The 19,892-nt window shown below is 46.7% G+C and overlaps 1 protein-coding gene across 1 annotated transcript; it reads right to left on the bottom strand.

The window, feature by feature from the left end:
• Nucleotides 1-14,923: 14,923 nt before the first annotated feature.
• On the bottom strand, nt 14,924-17,761 carry LOC139819215 (uncharacterized). The gene is made up of 3 exons (XM_071788412.1): nt 17,019-17,761; nt 16,420-16,912; nt 14,924-16,348 (listed from the first exon to the last, which is right to left on the bottom strand). The coding sequence occupies exons 1-3, from the start codon at nt 17,759-17,761 to the stop codon at nt 14,924-14,926; spliced, it is 2,661 nt and encodes an 886-aa protein (XP_071644513.1).
• Between the last annotated feature and the right edge of the window lie 2,131 nt (nt 17,762-19,892).

The following is a 19,892-nucleotide window of genomic DNA, read 5'->3' as shown; positions in this document are numbered from 1 at the left end:
TTATTTTTTATTTGATACATAAAAAGATTTTAGAAACATACGTTTTTTAAACATACTGTCTGATAGTCGATGAGATTTGGATGTATTAATCATCGTAGCAATAATCTTTCCACCAAAGCCGAAGAAGGAATCAACGCTCGAATCAACGTATTGAGTTAAAAAAAACTTTATTGTGGGATATTTCTGTAGGCGAAAAATCTGGGAATTTGGATCTCCTAGATATATAGAAAGATTTAAAAACAAAAACAAAAATAAGAATCATAAAACATTTATTATTTTTTAACTCTTTTTAGTCACACTGGGTAAAATACACCCCAGCGTTTTTTGACTTCAAAAACGACCCAGTAAACCAATGGAAATGGGCCTTGTGCCGCCATCTACAGGTAGTTGGGACCTTCAAGTATCGATCCCCGTCGGTGGTATATTTTTCGGCCCGTTAGTTCTCTCTCGGCATTTTTTTTCCGCAAAAAATTGCACTTTCTAACCTCAAAATCAACGTACTTTTTGGAACGGCCCCATAAACTGCAATAATCAGTGAAAAGTGCGTCATCTGAGGATGAAAAAACCGTTTGAAAAATTAAAATATCTTAAAAATTGAAAAAGTTACATTAGAGTTTTTGTGAAAAGGTCACTTTTCCGACAATTTTTTAAACAATTTTTTTACATATGTTAAATTAATTTTTTGTAAATTAAACCTATGCAGTCTTTTTAAGGAAGACTTAAACTACAACAGGATATTTTTTTTTAAGGTCACCTACAATTTTTTATAGTGCAAACACACTGGGGGTGTATTTCACCCAGTGTGACCGGTACGGGATTTTCGGGAAGTGTGACCAAAAAGGGTTAAATAAAAATGTATTAAATAAAAAATAAAATTTTGATAATAATTACTTTTGAGTGATTTTTTATAAACCAACTAAAAAAAACCTACTAAAATCTACACTTTTGGGAAACTAAAGTTGATTATATACTTTTTTGCTTCATTATAGATGAAGCTTTGTTTTCGTAAATCTCATGTATGGACCTTTGATTGCGTATAAAACTAGGTCTAATCAACCAAATCTTAAAGAATTATATATGAAATAGGGTAGAAAAAACCGAAAAAAAAAATTGTTTTTTTTTTTTTAGTTTTTAATGCTAATGTGTTCTGAATGTTCTAAAACGTCGGGAAATCGCATTAAAAATAAATGTCCATATGTGTGTATGTGTGTATGTATGTGCACATTTATCTATAACTCAAGAACTAATCAACCAAATTTTAAAGAATTATACATGAAATAGGAGTAGAAAAAACTGAAGAATATAAAATAGAATTAGAAAAATTGCTAATAATAAAGAGGTTACCGACCGCTGACACGTGACTACCCGAATCGAGCAATGCCATGATTTGCTGATTATGTATACTAACTCGTACATGTGGACATCTAATAAATTAGAGCTACAAATAAGTTAGAGCTACAAATAGATATATCTAAATTAGAATAACACTCAGAATAATTAATATTTTAAAATTTCAAAAAATAACTATTTTATGTGTAACAGATTCCTTACTTTTACCGGTAGACATATATACTGGCCGTTAAAACTCAAGACACTTGTATATTTTTCGAATATAAAAAAGTAGAAATATTTTTATAATTCTACTTTTATTAAAAATATATAAAAGTGTCTTAGGAAGAGCGCAATTATTTTATCGTGGTTCAATAATAAGGTATACTGCGAGACTAAAAGACTTTGTTGAAAATAAACGGCACTGCAGTCTGGAAATGAGGTTTAAACTTATATTTGAAAAGAAGACTCACAAGTCCAACTTTCGTTTGTACATAGCCAAATCGTGCACCTAAAAATTAATAGTATTAATGGATAAAACTTATATAAAATCACATTATTTGCGTAGTAACTTATCCAATAAGATCCAATAAATATTTTTTAAATTGTTAAGAAAAACTTGCTGAAATCAATAATATTTAGTAAGCAAGAAACGTCAAGAAACATTTCAACTATATTACAGCAACGTTAATGCTAAAATGTTTCTTGCTTACTGAATGTCATTGATTTTAGCAAGTTTTTTCTATCAATCTAAAAAAATTCGGCAGTAGGCTAGCCGGCGCGGTGCGGCGCGCCAACAGGGTACTCGTAAGCTGTGTTGCGTGCAACTTACGAATTCGCAAATTTTCACAAGTCTTTTCGCATATTTTTAAGAAAATTCTAACATTTTTGCAAAACATTAGATATTTTTGCGGAATATTTATTAACAAAATGTTAATCTTTAACAATGTTATGCGGGAGCAGAAGTATCGTTATTCTTTTAAACCGATTAAGTTGTGGTCGCTGGATAAATAGTCATAAGTGAATTGACAAGTGAATTACGGCAGATGTCTTCAGAAAACGATATAAGTTTTCATTATAACAAAATGTCGTAATTGCAATTGCGTTAATTGTCTCATAATTAAAAAAAAATTGATTAAATTTATTTTTCCTATCTCCTGAAAATTGTGAATTCTTGAATTGTGACAGTGTTTCTCTCGGTGTGTGATATATGGACCAGTGTAGCCTCAAGCGTTTGTAATCGAGGTTTTAATCAACAAAATAAACTATAATTTTTTTCGTATAAACTGCAAGCAAGGTATGTATATTTAACGTATGTAATAAAATATTTTTTTTTATTCATATTTACATAAAAATATAATTTATAAAGTTTGACGTGTTCCAGTAATTAATGAATTTTTTACGGTTTATTGTTCTAGTTTATATTTGTTTGAGTTTTACATTAATTTAAAGTATGTATTTTTTTCCTAAAATGACTGAATTTTTGGAAAGGAGATGTGATTTGTGAAATATTCACCGAATACGAAATTTATTAAGTCATACTGACTTGGATAAAGGACGTGACAATATAACAACTAAATGAATACTTTTTAACACACATACATTGTGGGTGACGCAAAATATGTTTTATAACGTTTTTTTTATTTTTAGTTTTATAAAATATCCTAATTTTTAAGTTTTTTTGTACTAAAGCAAAAAATTTATTTCACCTCGTAGAGAGCGTCAAATTATGCAATTTTTTGAGACAAAGCACGTTTATACTTTTGAAAAGATGGGAGGAGGAAAGGAGGATAGACTCAAAATCTATCGAAAGCTTCTTAACCCGTTGAGGTCACAAGGGGTCCAGTGGACCCCAGGCTTTTTTTTTTTTTCTTAAAAGTATACTATTTTCAGAGTAAAACGCACAAAGTTTTTTTGCTCCATCTAAAAAAATTTTGATGAATATTTTTGTAAAAAAAGTCAAATTTCTAGAAAAAAAAAATTTTTTCTCGCGTTTTTTCAACATAAATTTTTTTTTTAAATTATTGGATTATCAAGAGGAAGTCATAAATTAATTCCAGTTCAAGGTTTGAGTCGATACATCAAAAAGAACGCAAATGGAAACTGTTGTGGGGTCCATTGGACCCCATGTGACCTCTACGTTACTTTTAGGAGGTGTGACCTCAACGGGTTAAAGTATTTTACCTTTTAGAATGAAAAAAAAATTTCAAATACAACAAATTTTCGCGGGAGTATTAACGGCGATCGGCCGCGAGGCCTCACGCCACTCTGACACGCTTGGCTCTAGAACACCGTGACCGCCGGGGCACGAAGCCCTCGGGGCACGCGCTCCGCCTAACCGAGTAAGTAAGGAAACGATGAAAGTAGTGGTATTTCACCGGCGATGTTGCCATCTCCCACTTATGCTATTGCGTAAATTGAATGTTGCGATAATTTTGTTGACCTGTGTATGTGCAAAATAATTGTAAAATTATAGTTATTTTGATTGAAAAGGCACATTTATGGTCACGGAAATGTAAATAACTTTTATATAAATGCCCGATATCAAGTTTCATCGCGCAATAATCTTTAGATATTGCTTGTTTGATTATTACATTTATTTTATATAACCTTTGGAATTTTAATAACTTCTCGAATATGTACTTACTATGGTTCATTAAGTCAGATTGTATCTTTAAATGGTATTTTAAATTACAATTGATTGATATATAAGATATTATTCTACTACATTCATTGCATTTAGCCTTATATTTTGTTAAGTCAGTGAAATATTGCCGTAGGTTGTCAGGTATTGTATGGTTCTTATCGGGAAACATTTCATGCTTACTTAAGTGTGCTCTTAATGGATTGATATTTTTACGAAATACCCGAATTTTTTCTCCACAAATCATACACTTTGCGAGCAAACCTTGTAATCGTTCGAAATAATTCCATAGCTTGCTGCGTGTTGCTCGTTTCAGTAATTCCATTATATTCGTCCTATATTGCGGAGTGTTTGATTTGAATACCGATAAGAACAAAACATTTTATATATTTGACTCGAATTTTTGCAATGTCAGACAAGGGTCAGACAAATAATACCTAATTTAAATTTCTTAATTGTGTACGTCTATAATAGATAAAAGGATGTAAATACGGAAAAACTATATTTTTTTTTAACTGTATGGGAAATAATTAGGAAAATTATTATTATTACGATTGAAGCAAAATAATCGGAATTGTAAGTAATGGTTATATGATATATATATATATGGAGCCTTGATGAAATCTGTGGCGGTCAGCTGCCCGCCTGCCGCCACGTGCGCGCGACCGTACATACGCTACACGAATAGTATGACGGGAGGCGCGCGGCGCGCAGCACGGATAGTAGCGTAATATCGATCGGCGCGCGGCATGAGATCGACCGGCGGAATAGTTCGGCGCGCACCGCTGCGCGGCGTATCTCTCTCGTAAGTAAGGTTCGACATCGATCCTTATATAAAGGGCAGCTCAGCGGGACCTCTCCAGCGATCTTCGAGAACGCCAGTCAGGGCGTGCTACCTTTCGGGGCCCCTGACATAAGTCTCTTTTACGAAGTGTTGCTCTACAGTGGGCCTTCGTAAAACACCTGCTTGGCAGGGCGTTAATACAGTTAAGAGACAACCAGCATCCTGCCGCGGAAAGGTTTCCGGGGTCGTCGCGACCCAGCCCGTCGGGCGACTCCTTATCCGGCTCCTGAGTCCAAGACGTTGCCTGCGAACCTGACTCCGGCTCCTGAGTCCAAGACGTTGCCTCCTGCGAACCTGACTCCGGCTCCTGAGACCAAGGCGCTGCCTTCTACTACGGCCTCTGTTCCAAGTAATCCGGCTCTCGTGACTCCGACTCCTGCTCTTGTGGACCCGACTCCTGTTCCTGTATCCAAGACGAAGGATCGCATCGTGATCACAAAGGTAGAAACTCTACCACCTGGGAAACGTCTCCTACAGAACAAATCCAGAACTAAGTGGAGATTTACCCCGATTGCCAAGTGGGGTCATACTGACCCAGCAACACTACAATCGACGGAAAACAGATCACCATCCATTTCGAGACCGACTCCAGACCAACCGAGCCCTACACCAGCTCCTGTTCCTGAGGCTACATCGAGAGATCCGAACTTGTCCTCCAAGGTAGAAACCTTTCTACCTTGGAAGCTCATACCTATCACAGTTCCGGCTCCCGAAGACGTATCGGCTCCTGAGATCCAGGCGAAGGACGCTATCCCGATCTCCAGGATAGAGACCTTTTTACCGTGGAAGCTCCATCCCATTGATTTACCACCAAGAGCTCCACGTGTCCGACGCCCTCTTCATCCCATTGATCCAGAGAACTTTGTGGCGACTCAGACCGACCACCTCTTCAAGACGCCTACACGACCACGATTCCTGAAGATCCGACTGAGTCCTATTCCGTCAACCCCAATAGGCAAAACTAGGACTCCCGGACGGAACCTAGTGGTCCCGCTAGAGAATTTCTTCGAGAAGAAGAAGTCCATTACGAAACAACTATTTAAAGAACCGTAATGCGTATATTACACTACACAAAAATAACCTACACCAACACACACGACCATCTACACATTCACATAGAGGATATAATTATTTTGTATATAGAGCATGAATAAACATAGCGAGACTTTATCCAATTGAACATTTCATTATTTGTGGGAACGACGCACCTTAACCTAATCCTGATCAACAAACCCCCACAAAATCTTTTAATAGTTCAATTTTCTTTAGCTATTGTTTGTTTTATCATTACATTTACTTTATAAGTTTTAACTTTTTGAATGTGTACTTACTCATGTTGAGTCCGGTTCATTAAGGTCAGGATGTATTTTTAAATGTGATTTTAAAGTCGAATAGTTCGTTATATATAAGATATTATTTTACCACATTTAATATATTTTGCTTTGTATTCCGATAAGTCCGTATAATATTGCCGTAGTTTGTCATGTATTGTGGGAAACATTCCATGTCTACTTAAGTGCATTCTTAATATTTTTGTCATGTTACCTTCATGAGATACTCGAATTTCTTCTTCACACTCTCTGCACTTTACCACCAAATTTTCCAACTGATCGAAATAATTCCACAACTCGTTGTATCTTAAGCATCTTGGCCTCTTTTTCGGTGCCATTATAATAGTTCTGTATTACGATACTAAATGTGGTACAGATATTCAATAAGCATTAGCAAAACTGTTTACAAAGGTCAAAGAGAAAGAGTTCTAAAGCTAGCAGGATCAAATCGGCAAAATCAAACTGGACCTATCAGAATATTTAGTACCCATTTTGTACTAATTTGTACCACTAGCAATAATTTTGTACCCCGTGCCACTTCGAAGAAAATCGTGGTGCTGATACCTTAGAATTAAGCTAGAAAGACCACAAGAAAAAAAAAAGAAAATTAAATACAGAAATTTAAAGGATTGAATTTATACTAATTTGTATCACACAAATAAACTTAATATATTTATCCCTTCTGCTTCAAACAACCCCCAATTGAACTCAGCCCTATTAGTCTCAAGAGTGAAGTACTCTTTCTTATTGGCAGAATCAATCGCTGCATATAATCGATTCAAGATATTTTGTACCGTGGAAATATAAAGTTTCAGATTTTGTACTCCCGCCGTTCGTTCGGAAACTATTATACCCCCGACCCCCCTAACAGTCTCAAGAGTAAGGTACCTTTTGCACGAGCAGAATCAATCGCTACTTATACACATGCTTCAGGATAATTTGTACCACCAAAGTATAAAGTTTCAGATTTTGTACCTCCGCCGTTCATTCGGAAACTGCCCCTGACTCCTAACAGTCTCAAGAGTAAAGTACCCTTTTGCACGAGCAGAATCAATCGCTATTTATACACGTGATTCAAAATAACTTGTACCATCAAAGTATAAAGTTTCAAATTTTGTACCCCCGCCGTTTGTTCGAAACCTGTACCGCCTATTGACTAAACGTGTATGCATGTGGATGTGTGTATGAAATAAAGTAATATTAATGTATAATTTACATCAATTATTTAATAAAATTGCAACACTAATGCACGGTTAGAAAACTAAAAAAATATTTTAATATTTTATATTTGACGCTAAGAATATTTATTAAAGGAGGTAAGAAATTGTAACACAACGTTTTTATAGAAAACAGAATCATATTTTTAATTAAAACTTGTAATGTTATAATAACATTCAAATTATGATAAAATTAATTATTATTACTTTTTATTTATGCAAGTATATATTGCTTGCATATATGTCATTATATTTGAGAAATTGGTGTATTAAATATATTAATGCAGAATTCTGATGTCAAAAACTTTGTTTGTGAGATGCTATTTAGAGCCCGACTATAAAGATATACGGTTTTCTTTTACTTAATATGAATTTTTTTACTTTAATATGAATGCTCTTCTTTAGAATCTTTCTTACTCATTAAAGCTTATAGAGGGGTTTTATCACTAATATATTAGAGTGATTGCAATAGTCCAAAAGAGAAGATTGTCAGTCTAATTTAAATAAATGCGGGCACCTATAAGGCAGGAATAAATTTTTTATTCAAATTGTTAGAGCAGCAACTCTACCAGATTGATACGATTGATACGATTTCACTCTGAAGCTAATTACCCCCACTACTAAAAAAAAGTTTGGGTCTATGGCATAATTAAGAGTAGGGAGGTAACATCTACTTCTACACTCAGGGATCTTTTTTGCGGTTAGCGGAGTCGGGGGGGGGGCTTCGCTGCCGCGGGGGGAGCGCCGTAAGCGGTGGGCGAGGGGGTCGAGGGACGGTGTAAAGGGTCACCGGAGGGGGGGCTATGCGGGGGGAAGAGAAAACTGGACGAGAGGGGGAGCGCGACGCGAGGGGAACATTTGACGTAAGGTTGGGTGTGGCAGGGCCGCCAACGGGGGTTCGGCGCGGGGCAGGGCCGCCAACGGGGGCTCGTTGCGGGGATTTGGGCATTTTCCGAGGGGGCGCTCGGAGCGGCGCTCGCGCCGTTACCGATCGTTTTGGAGAATCGCGGGCCAATATTTTTTGTTTGTTTTTTTTCTTCGTCGTCGGTCGCGCGCGCGTTCGGGCGCGTCCGAACTCGTTCGAACTCGTTCGAGGTCGCTCGTCTGGACGTTTCGGGGGTGGGGGGGGGGGAGAACGACGCGTTCTAGGTGGTTCGTTTCGCGGGGGGTCTCGCGCGCCCGTCTTCGTCGTCGTCGTTTTTTTTTTAACTCTCGGTCCGAAGGTCGTTTCGATCCGCGTCGCGACGGGCAGGATGTGGTTTTCCCGCCCATCCCGACTCATCGGGATCGATGGAGATGCCTCGTCTCATCGTTCGATCGATACGTGATAATTTTTTTAACGCGCGTTCGAACTCGTTCGCGGTCGCTCTCGTCGTTTCCTCCTTTTGTTTTGTTTTGCGGTTTTCCTCCTTTTGTTTTGCGGTTTTTCCGCCCATCCCGACGCGACGTATCGAGATCGAGTGAGATGACTCGTCTCTTCGTTCGATCGATTCGTACGATTCGCGATAATTTTTATTCAACGCGCGTTCGAATCGCGCGTTGAATAAAAATTAACTCGTTCGCGGTCGCTCTCGTCGTTTCCTCCTTTTGTTTTTCTTTTATTCTTCGTCGGAGGATGCCGCGAGCGGTTGTCGTCATTCTGGGTTTTTTCGGAGGATGCGGCGAGCGGTTGTCGTCATTCCGGGAAAGAGCGCGTCCAGCAGGGGGTACGTCTTCCGTTGAGACGACGAACGGGGGGGTATAAATTGAACAGGCGCGCGAACGGCGCGGCAAACGGTTTTTTTCTACGAGGATTCTAGAGTCGAGAGTTAATATATTTGTAAAAAAATACGGTATGGGAACGGACGGACGCTATTGCTCGTCGATGGTGCGTTTGCTTCGCGGCAGAGAACTCGGATTTCGAAACGTACTCGCTGGCACTGACACGTGGTGTCCCAAGCATTCTAGATCGCATATCAGTAGAAACGAACGCAGGTGGTGGTGTCCCAAGCATTTCAAATTGCATATCGGTAGAACCGTACACAGGTGGGGGGCTTTGGACTCATACGTTAAAACATGTTGGTGTATGGTTCGCGGCAGCGTCCGTAACGTTTACGACGAAGGATCGACGCACGAGTTCTGTTTACAGTGTGGAGGGAATTGTAAAATAGGTTTGTAGATACTTATGATTACGCCGAAACATTAATGTGGTGGATTGAAGATGGAGATTTTTTATTTTGATATATAGACGTCAACGGTGCGAATGTAGCATCGGCGATACGTACTCGCGAATGAACGATCGCCATTATCCGTCGTCCGAGGAATCGGACGACGAATGGCGCTGTCGCGAGCCCATGCCTAAGTTTTCGTCCGACTCGGACGACGAATCGGCGAGAGTCGAAGCACCGTTGTCGTCGAGCGCGCGCGCGTCGGTGGCGAAGGAGGACGCGCGATGGAATCTGGCTACCCATCATCTGCGACGGGAAATCGGAGCGCGAACCGATCGCGAGCGAGAGACGACGGTGGCGAACTCCGTCAGGGCGAGCGATTATACGCGTCGCCTGCCGCTCGAGTATTATCTCTATTACGAGACGGTGTACGGAGGAGAGAGCAGGATACGTCGGATTCAAACCGCCCGGTCTCGTCGTCTTTTCGACCGAGTGAAATTCAACGTTCCCGAGGGTAAACCTTTCTGGACGCGATGCGGAAGGAGTGCGACGAGTTGCTCGCCGCGGACGTCCGCAACGCGGACGGGTACCGCGCGTGGAGACGGCGATGCGACGAGTGTCTCCGACTCCTGCGGGAGCAGTGTCGAGTCAAACGCTCCGGGAAGCGAGGAAACACGGGAGCCGTGACCGCTCTGGTGGCTCTGATAGCGCGATTGGAAGGTTCGAGGGAGGATCTGCGTCGACGATTCGAACGCGCCGTAGGTGCCGCGCCGGCTTGGACGGAGGGGAAGGCGGTAGCGGCGGCAGCGGCAGAGGTTTCTCGTGGATCGAGATCGACGCGGCGTTCCAACGTCGCGTGCTGACCGGCGCCGTGACGAACTCGACGTACATCGAGCCCGCGCGATTTCTCGACGACGCGAAGGGCACCGTGCTCGAAAAGATCCGGGATAATATGACCGAACACGGGTGTCTGAAGGTCAACGTCATATTCAACGGGGAATTCGTAGCGGACGTTAAGACCGATGTGAAGAGTATCGCTACGCGGAACGAACAGCTCCTCCCGGGGTCCGATCTGGGCGAGTGGTACGATAGGCACGTGCGCGACGCGATTCTAACGCGGTTGGACGAATTTCAGGAACGCGACAGCGGATGGGCGTTGTCGCGAATATTGAACCTAATCGTGAACGTGAACAAGTGTAATCCCATGCGCGTGGGATGTTGGATGAAAATACCGCTGGGTATAAGACTTAAAAAGGCGGTGGTCAACGTGCTGTCGGAGAACGACGCGTGTTTCGCGCGCGCGGTGGTCGCGGCTCTGTACCCCGCCAAGCGCAAACGCGGAACGACGCGGCTCGTATCCCGATTACGCGACGGTGCTGAATCTCGACGGGATCGATTTTCCCATAGATCTGAAAAAGATCGGAAAATTCGAACGTCAGAACGACGTATCGATCAACGTGTTTGCAACTCGGGAAGAAATTGAAAAGAAAGCTAAGTTCGGCCGGGGCGCCGACGACAACGCGATCGTGCCTCTGCGGTTAACCGACGATAAGAGGGACAGGCACGTAAATCTGCTGTATCTGCGCGATACGCTGCGCGCGCGTCAACAGGGGCCATTTCGCCTGGATAAAGAATCTGTCGCGACTGGTGAATTCGCAATTGACCGCGAAACGGTGCGCGAAGCACGTTTGCGATCGGTAGGTAAAAGAAAAAAAATGAAAAAAGAACGCGAGGAACAAGGAAAAGACGAGGCGTAATTTTTTTTACATGCGCATAGTAATCGCTCGCACGTTATTTCGCAGATGTCTACACTATTTCTATACGCGCGATAAGTTGGTCGCCCACAGCGTCGACTGCGGCCGAATGAACGACTGCGCCGTCGTTCTCCCGAACGAGAGCGACAAGTGGCTGTCGTTCGACAATCACGACAGAAAGGAGCGACTTCCCTTCGTGGTGTACGCGGATCTGGAGTGTCTTCTCGAGCGACGGGAGAGGGAAAACGTCGAGGGGGGCCCGAGAACGGAAAGATACGCTTATCAGCGTCACGTACCGTTCAGCGTGGGCTACTATCTGTGCTGTACCTACGACGATACCGCGTCCGCGTACAGATATCGTCGCGGCGAGGATTGCGTTTCGTGGTTCGTGAACGAGCTTCGCGTTCTCGCGCGTCGCGTTAAGAATAAATTTTCCACCAATATAGCGATGGTGGAGCTCACGGAGGACGAGAAAAGCGAATTTCGGCTCGCGACTCATTGTCACGTGTGCGGGAAATCGTTCCAACCGGAGGACAAGCGCGTGCGGGATCACTGTCACCTAACCGGACGCTACAGAGGTCCGGCGCATTCTCGCTGCAATCTGAATTACAGAATTTAAACGTTTACGCGATTCCCGTGTTCTTCACAATCTGTCGGGTTACGACGCGCACTTCGTCGTCGAGAAAATCGCGAACGATTTCGAGGGCGGGGTCGATCTGCTGCCGCTCACGAAGGAAAGCTACATATCTTTCTCGAAGACCGTTAAGGAGACGCAGACGGACGGGGGATGGGATCGGTACGTGAAGCTTCGATTCGTGGACTCGTATAAATTTTTAGCGGCGAGTATCGAAACCCTGGCGTCCTATCTGAACAAGGACAAGCTGAGAATCACGCGTTCGGAGTACGCGGATTTGAGCGCGGAGGATCTCGATCTGCTCACTCGCAAGGGAGTGTTTCCGTACGAGTACGTCGACGGCGCGGACAAACTGCGGGATACCGAGCTTCCACCGCGCGAGGCCTTTTACAGCTCCCTGACCGACGAGACCGCGAGCGAGAGCGACTACGAGCACGCGACGAGGGTCTGGCGACGTTTTCGCGTGCGAGATCTCGGCGAGTACAGCGATCTGTATCTCAAGACCGACGTGCTTCTTTTGGCGGATATATTTGAAAATTTTCGGGACGCGTGTTCGGCGAGTTACGGGCTTGATCCCGCGCATTACTACACGTTGCCGGGGTACACGTGGGACGCCATGCTGAGGTACACCGGCGTGCGTTTCGAGCTGCTCACCGACATCGACATGGTGCTGTTCGTGGAACGCGGAATACGCGGCGGCCTCAGTCAATGTTCGCTCAGGTACGCGCGAGCCAACAACAGGCACGTACCGACGCACGACTCGTCCCAGCCCACTACGTATCTCATGTATTACGACGTGAACAATCTGTACGGCTGGGCTATGAGCGAATCGATGAACAACGCCGTCTTCGGCAAGACTATGGAGAACGTGCGCGATCACGTGGACGTGCGTCTCGTGACGCGATGGGACGGGAGATACGGCGCGGAGGCGTTGATCGCTAAGCCGAATTTTCACAGCAGAAGCGTCTTCTCGGAGAATCTGGTGGCGATCGAGTTGCGTAGGCTCGAGGTAAAATTCAACAAGCCGATCTACGTGGGTATGTCTATTCTCGAGATATCCAAGACGCGTCTCTACGAGTTTCACTACGACTACATGGTGCCGCTCTATCGCGACCGTTGTCGAATTGCCTACACGGATACGGACAGTTTGATCTATTCGCTGGAATGCGAAGACGCGTACGAGCGTATGAAACGCGACGTGCACAGGTTCGACACGAGCGATTACGCGGAGAACAACGCGCACGGTATGCCGCGCGTCAACAAGAAGGTGCCCGGTTTGATGAAGGACGAGAAAAACGGCGCGATCATGACGGAGTTCGTGGGCCTCAGAGCGAAGATGTACACTTACAAGGTACTCGGACGTGACGACATCAAGAGAATAAAGGGCGTCAAGAGAAACGTAGTGGAAAATCGAATGTACATCTCGTACAAGCGTTACGTTTGGTCGATTGATCTGGACGGTAAGACGTACAACGGACCTTTAACCCTTTCGAATCACATGAGCTTTCTTCACGACAATTACACGCGCGTGACCGCCGCCTATCAATCCCCGTCCGGCGATCTCGTGGTGTTCGTAGATAATTTGGTATACTTGTTTTAATATCCGGAATTTAGTCTGCGGCCAGGTTGGCCGAAGACCCTGCAGGAACGGATTTCCCGAAAACACGTTGATCAACACCCACAGAGGACGTTCCTTCGTGGTGTTCAACGGTAACGCGGTGGGCGAGATAGACGAATGCGACAAGGACAAGAGAGTCGCCAAATTTACGCCCCTCGAGGCGACGTTTCCCGGAATACCGACCGGCGTGACGTCGATCTTCCGCTACGTCGACGGCAATCTGTACTTCACCACTCGGGCGCAGTTCTACAAATTCAACGAATTTACGAGGACCGTCTCGTCGGCCGGTAAATTCGATCTGCGGTACGCCTGGGCGATCCCGCTCAAGAGCAAGGGCGGAAAGGAGGTCGCGACGGCTCTCCGAAAGATCTTTCGCGAGGACGCGCGACACCCCAGGAATCTGCAAACGGACAAAGGAAAGGAATTCTACAACGCCGACGTGCGCAAAATTCTCGACGAGCGAGAGGTGAATCACTATTCCACGTATTCGGTGATGAAAGCGTCGGTGGTGGAGAGATTCAATCGCACGCTGAAAAACGACATGTGGAAGCTCTTCACGCTCCAGGGATCGTACAGATGGATAGACTCGCTGCCGCGCCTCTTGTCGAATTACAATCGTCGCAGACACAGAACGATCCGAATGCGTCCGGCGAACGTGACGCCCACCGTCGCCGAAAAACTGCTGCGCACGGTGTACGGTCGCGCAAAGATAGCCGCGCCGGCGAAATTTCGAGTCGGCGATCCTGTGCGCGTGAGCAAATTCAAAACGATCTTCGAAAAAGGCTACACTCCCAATTGGACCACCGAGATCTTTCGCATAGCCAAAGTACAAAGGACCAATCCCGTTACGTATCTGTTGAAAGACGTTCGCGGAGAAGCGATAGCCGGAGGATTCTACGAACACGAGTTGCTGTGCGTCTCCAATCCCGACGTCTATCTCGTGGAAAAAGTCCTGCGCAAGCGCGGCAATCGAGCGTTCGTGAAGTGGCTGGGAATGGACAGTTCGCACAATTCGTGGATAGATAAGGCGTCTGTATTGTAAAAAGAAAGAAATACTTAGACATTCGTAGAAACGCGCAACGCTTACTTTATTGTCAATAAAAGTTTACACATTCGTCGATTTGTTTCTTACGTGTTATTGATTTTTACGATAAAACAATTTTTAAAGCGTACAATATTGTTTCCCCTTTTTTTTACAACGGTATTTTGTAATGTCCCCATGGAAGCGTCTCCTCGCCGTTCGACGTCACGTATCGCTTGTCGTCGTGCGGACTGAGGGCTAGTTTTTGCTCCGACACGGTGTTAACCTCGTGCAGCGTCGAGCGTATGCACGACTGGCGCGTCTTCAGCTCGCGCGCGTTCCGCAGACACGCCACGTAATCCTCGAACGTGATCCTCTTCGCGACTACGTTTCTCTTGACGCCTTTATTCTCTTGGTGTCGTCACGTCCGAGTACCTTGTAAGTGTACATCTTCGCTCTGAGGCCCACGAACTCCGTCATGATCGCGCCGTTTTTCTCGTCCTTCATCAAACCGGGCACCTTCTTGTTGACGCGCGGCATACCGTGCGCGTTGTTCTCCGCGTAATCGCTCGTGTCGAACCTGTGCACGTCGCGTTTCATACGCTCGTACGCGTCTTCGCATTCCAGCGAATAGATCAAACTGTCCGTATCCGTGTAGGCAATTCGACAACGGTCGCGATAGAGCGGCACCATGTAGTCGTAGTGAAACTCGTAGAGACGCGTCTTGGATATCTCGAGAATAGACATACCCACGTAGATCGGCTTGTTGAATTTTACCTCGAGCCTACGCAACTCGATCGCCACCAGATTCTCCGAGAAGACGCTTCTGCTGTGAAAATTCGGCTTAGCGATCAACGCCTCCGCGCCGTATCTCCCGTCCCATCGCGTCACGAGACGCACGTCCACGTGATCGCGCACGTTCTCCATAGTCTTGCCGAAGACGGCGTTGTTCATCGATTCGCTCATAGCCCAGCCGTACAGATTGTTCACGTCGTAATACATGAGATACGTAGTGGGCTGGGACGAGTCGTGCGTCGGTACGTGCCTGTTGTTGGCTCGCGCGTACCTGAGCGAACATTGACTGAGGCCGCCGCGTATTCCGCGTTCCACGAACAGCACCATGTCGATGTCGGTGAGCAGCTCGAAACGCACGCCGGTGTACCTCAGCATGGCGTCCCACGTGTACCCCGGCAACGTGTAGTAATGCGCGGGATCAAGCCCGTAACTCGCCGAACACGCGTCCCGAAAATTTTCAAATATATCCGCCAAAAGAAGCACGTCGGTCTTGAGATACAGATCGCTGTACTCGCCGAGATCTCGCACGCGAAAACGTCGCCAGACCCTCGTCGCGTGCTCGTAGTCGCTCTCGCTCGCGGTCTCGTCGGTCAGGGAGCTGTAAAAGGCCTCGCGCGGTGGAAGCTCGGTATCCCGCAGTTTGTCCGCGCCGTCGACGTACTCGTACGGAAACACTCCCTTGCGAGTGAGCAGATCGAGATCCTCCGCGCTCAAATCCGCGTACTCCGAACGCGTGATTCTCAGCTTGTCCTTGTTCAGATAGGACGCCAGGGTTTCGATACTCGCCGCTAAAAATTTATACGAGTCCACGAATCGAAGCTTCACGTACCGATCCCATCCCCCGTCCGTCTGCGTCTCCTTAACGGTCTTCGAGAAAGATATGTAGCTTTCCTTCGTGAGCGGCAGCAGATCGACCCCGCCCTCGAAATCGTTCGCGATTTTCTCGACGACGAAGTGCGCGTCGTAACCCGACAGATTGTGAAAGAACACGGGAATCGCGTAAACGTTTAAATTCTGTAATTCAGATTGCAGCGAGAATGCGCCGGACCTCTGTAGCGTCCGGTTAGGTGACAGTGATCCCGCACGCGCTTGTCCTCCGGTTGGAACGATTTCCCGCACACGTGACAATGAGTCGCGAGCCGAAATTCGCTTTTCTCGTCCTCCGTGAGCTCCACCATCGCTATATTGGTGGAAAATTTATTCTTAACGCGACGCGCGAGAACGCGAAGCTCGTTCACGAACCACGAAACGCAATCCTCGCCGCGACGATATCTGTACGCGGACGCGGTATCGTCGTAGGTACAGCACAGATAGTAGCCCACGCTGAACGGTACGTGACGCTGATAAGCGTATCTTTCCGTTCTCGGGCCCCCCTCGACGTTTTCCCTCTCCCGTCGCTCGAGAAGACACTCCAGATCCGCGTACACCACGAAGGGAAGTCGCTCCTTTCTGTCGTGATTGTCGAACGACAGCCACTTGTCGCTCTCGTTCGGGAGAACGACGGCGCAGTCGTTCATTCGGCCGCAGTCGACGCTGTGGGCGACCAACTTATCGCGCGTATAGAAATAGTGTAGACATCTGCGAAATAACGTGCGAGCGATTACTATGCGCATGTAAAAAAAAATTACGCCTCGTCTTTTCCTTGTTCCTCGCGTTCTTTTTTCATTTTTTTTCTTTTACCTACCGATCGCAAACGTGCTTCGCGCACCGTTTCGCGGTCAATTGCGAATTCACCAGTCGCGACAGATTCTTTATCCAGGCGAAATGGCCCCTGTTGACGCCGCGCAGCGTATCGCGCAGATACAGCAGATTTACGTGCCTGTCCCTCTTATCGTCGGTTAACCGCAGAGGCACGATCGCGTTGTCGTCGGCGCCCCGGCCGAACTTAGCTTTCTTTTCAATTTCTTCCCGAGTTGCAAACACGTTGATCGATACGTCGTTCTGACGTTCGAATTTTCCGATCTTTTTCAGATCTATGGGAAAATCGATCCCGTCGAGATTCAGCACCGTCGCGTAATCGGGATACGAGCCGCGTCGTTCCGCGTTGCGCTTGGCGGGGTACAGAGCCGCGACCACCGCGCGCGCGAAACACGCGTCGTTCTCCGACAGCACGTTGACCACCGCCTTTTTAAGTCTTATACCCAGCGGTATTTTCATCCAACATCCCACGCGCATGGGATTACACTTGTTCACGTTCACGATTAGGTTCAATATTCGCGACAACGCCCATCCGCTGTCGCGTTCCTGAAATTCGTCCAACCGCGTTAGAATCGCGTCGCGCACGTGCCTATCGTACCACTCGCCCAGATCGGACCCCGGGAGGAGCTGTTCGTTCCGCGTAGCGATACTCTTCACATCGGTCTTAACGTCCGCTACGAATTCCCCGTTGAATATGACGTTGACCTTCAGACACCCGTGTTCGGTCATATTATCCCGGATCTTTTCGAGCACGGTGCCCTTCGCGTCGTCGAGAAATCGCGCGGGCTCGATGTACGTCGAGTTCGTCACGGCGCCGGTCAGCACGCGACGTTGGAACGCCGCGTCGATCTCGATTCACGAGAAACCTCTGCCGCTGCCGCCGCTACCGCCTTCCCCTCCGTCCAAGCCGGCGCGGCACCTACGGCGCGTTCGAATCGTCGACGCAGATCCTCCCTCGAACCTTCCAATCGCGCTATCAGAGCCACGAGAGCGGTCACGGCTCCCGTGTTTCCTCGCTTCCCGGAGCGTTTGACTCGACACTGCTCCCGCAGGAGTCGGAGACACTCGTCGCATCGCCGTCTCCACGCGCGGTACCCGTCCGCGTTGCGGACGTCCGCGGCGAGCAACTCGTCGCACTCCTTCCGCATCGCGTCCAGAAAGGTTCCTCGGGAACGTTGAATTTCACTCGGTCGAAAAGACGACGAGACCGGGCGGTTTGAATCCGACGTATCCTGCTCTCTCCTCCGTACACCGTCTCGTAATAGAGATAATACTCGAGCGGCAGGCGACGCGTATAATCGCTCGCCCTGACGGAGTTCGCCACCGTCGTCTCTCGCTCGCGATCGGTTCGCGCTCCGATTTCCCGTCGCAGATGATGGGTAGCCAGATTCCATCGCGCGTCCTCTTTTGCCACCGACGCGCGCACGCTCGACGACAACGGTGCTTCGATTCTCGCCGATTCGTCGTCCAAATCGGACGAAAACTTAGGCATGGGTTCGCGATAGTGCCATTCGTCGTCCGATTTCTCGGACGACGGATAACGGCGATCGTTCATTCGCGAGTACGTATCGCCGACGCTACATTCGCACCGCTGACGTCTATATCAAAATAAAAAATCTCCATCTTCAATCCACCACATTAATGTTTCGGCGTAATCATATGTATCTACAAACCTATTTTACAATTCCCTCCACACTGTAAACAGAACTCGTGCGTCGATCCTTCGTCGTAAACGTTACGGACGCTGCCGCGAACCATACACCAACATGTTTTAACGTATGAGTCCAAAGCCCCCCACCTGTGTACGGTTCTACCGATATGCAATTTGAAATGCTTGGGACACCACCACCTGCGTTCGTTTCTACTGATATGCGATCTAGAATGCTTGGGACACCACGTGTCAGTGCCAGCGAGTACGTTTCGAAATCCGAGTTCTCTGCCGCGAAGCAAACGCACCATCGACGAGCAATAGCGTCCGTCCGTTCCCATACCGTATTTTTTTACAAATATATTAACTCTCGACTCTAGAATCCTCGTAGAAAAAAACCGTTTGCCGCGCCGTTCGCGCGCCTGTTCAATTTATACCCCCCCGTTCGTCGTCTCAACGGAAGACGTACCCCCTGCTGGACGCGCTCTTTCCCGGAATGACGACAACCGCTCGCCGCATCCTCCGAAAAAACCCAGAATGACGACAACCGCTCGCGGCATCCTCCGACGAAGAATAAAAGAAAAACAAAAGAAGGAAACGACGAGAGCGACCGCGAACGAGTTAATTTTTATTCAACGCGCGATTCGAACGCGCGTTGAATAAAAATTATCGCGAATCGTACGAATCGATCGAACGAACGAAGAGACGAGTCATCTCACTCGATCTCGATACGTCGCGTCGGGATGGGCGGAAAAACCGCAAAACAAAAGGAGGAAAACCGCAAAACAAAACAAAAGGAGGAAACGACGAGAGCGACCGCGAACGAGTTCGAACGCGCGTTAAAAAAATTATCACGTATCGATCGAACGATGAGACGAGGCATCTCCATCGATCCCGATGAGTCGGGATGGGCGGGAAAACCACATCCTGCCCGTCGCGACGCGGATCGAAACGACCTTCGGACCGAGAGTTAAAAAAAAAACGACGACGACGAAGACGGGCGCGCGAGACCCCCCGCGAAACGAACCATCTAGAACGCGTCGTTCTCCCCCCCCCCCCACCCCCGAAACGTCCAGACGAGCGACCTCGAACGAGTTCGAACGAGTTCGGACGCGCCCGAACGCGCGCGCGACCGACGACGAAGAAAAAAAACAAACAAAAAATATTGGCCCGCGATTCTCCAAAACGATCGGTAACGGCGCGAGCGCCGCT

The sequence above is a fragment of the Temnothorax longispinosus genome, chromosome 9 (genome assembly GCF_030848805.1).
Source record: "Temnothorax longispinosus isolate EJ_2023e chromosome 9, Tlon_JGU_v1, whole genome shotgun sequence".
Classification (NCBI taxonomy): domain Eukaryota; kingdom Metazoa; phylum Arthropoda; class Insecta; order Hymenoptera; family Formicidae; genus Temnothorax; species Temnothorax longispinosus.
This window is presented reverse-complemented; position numbering and strand designations above follow the sequence as displayed.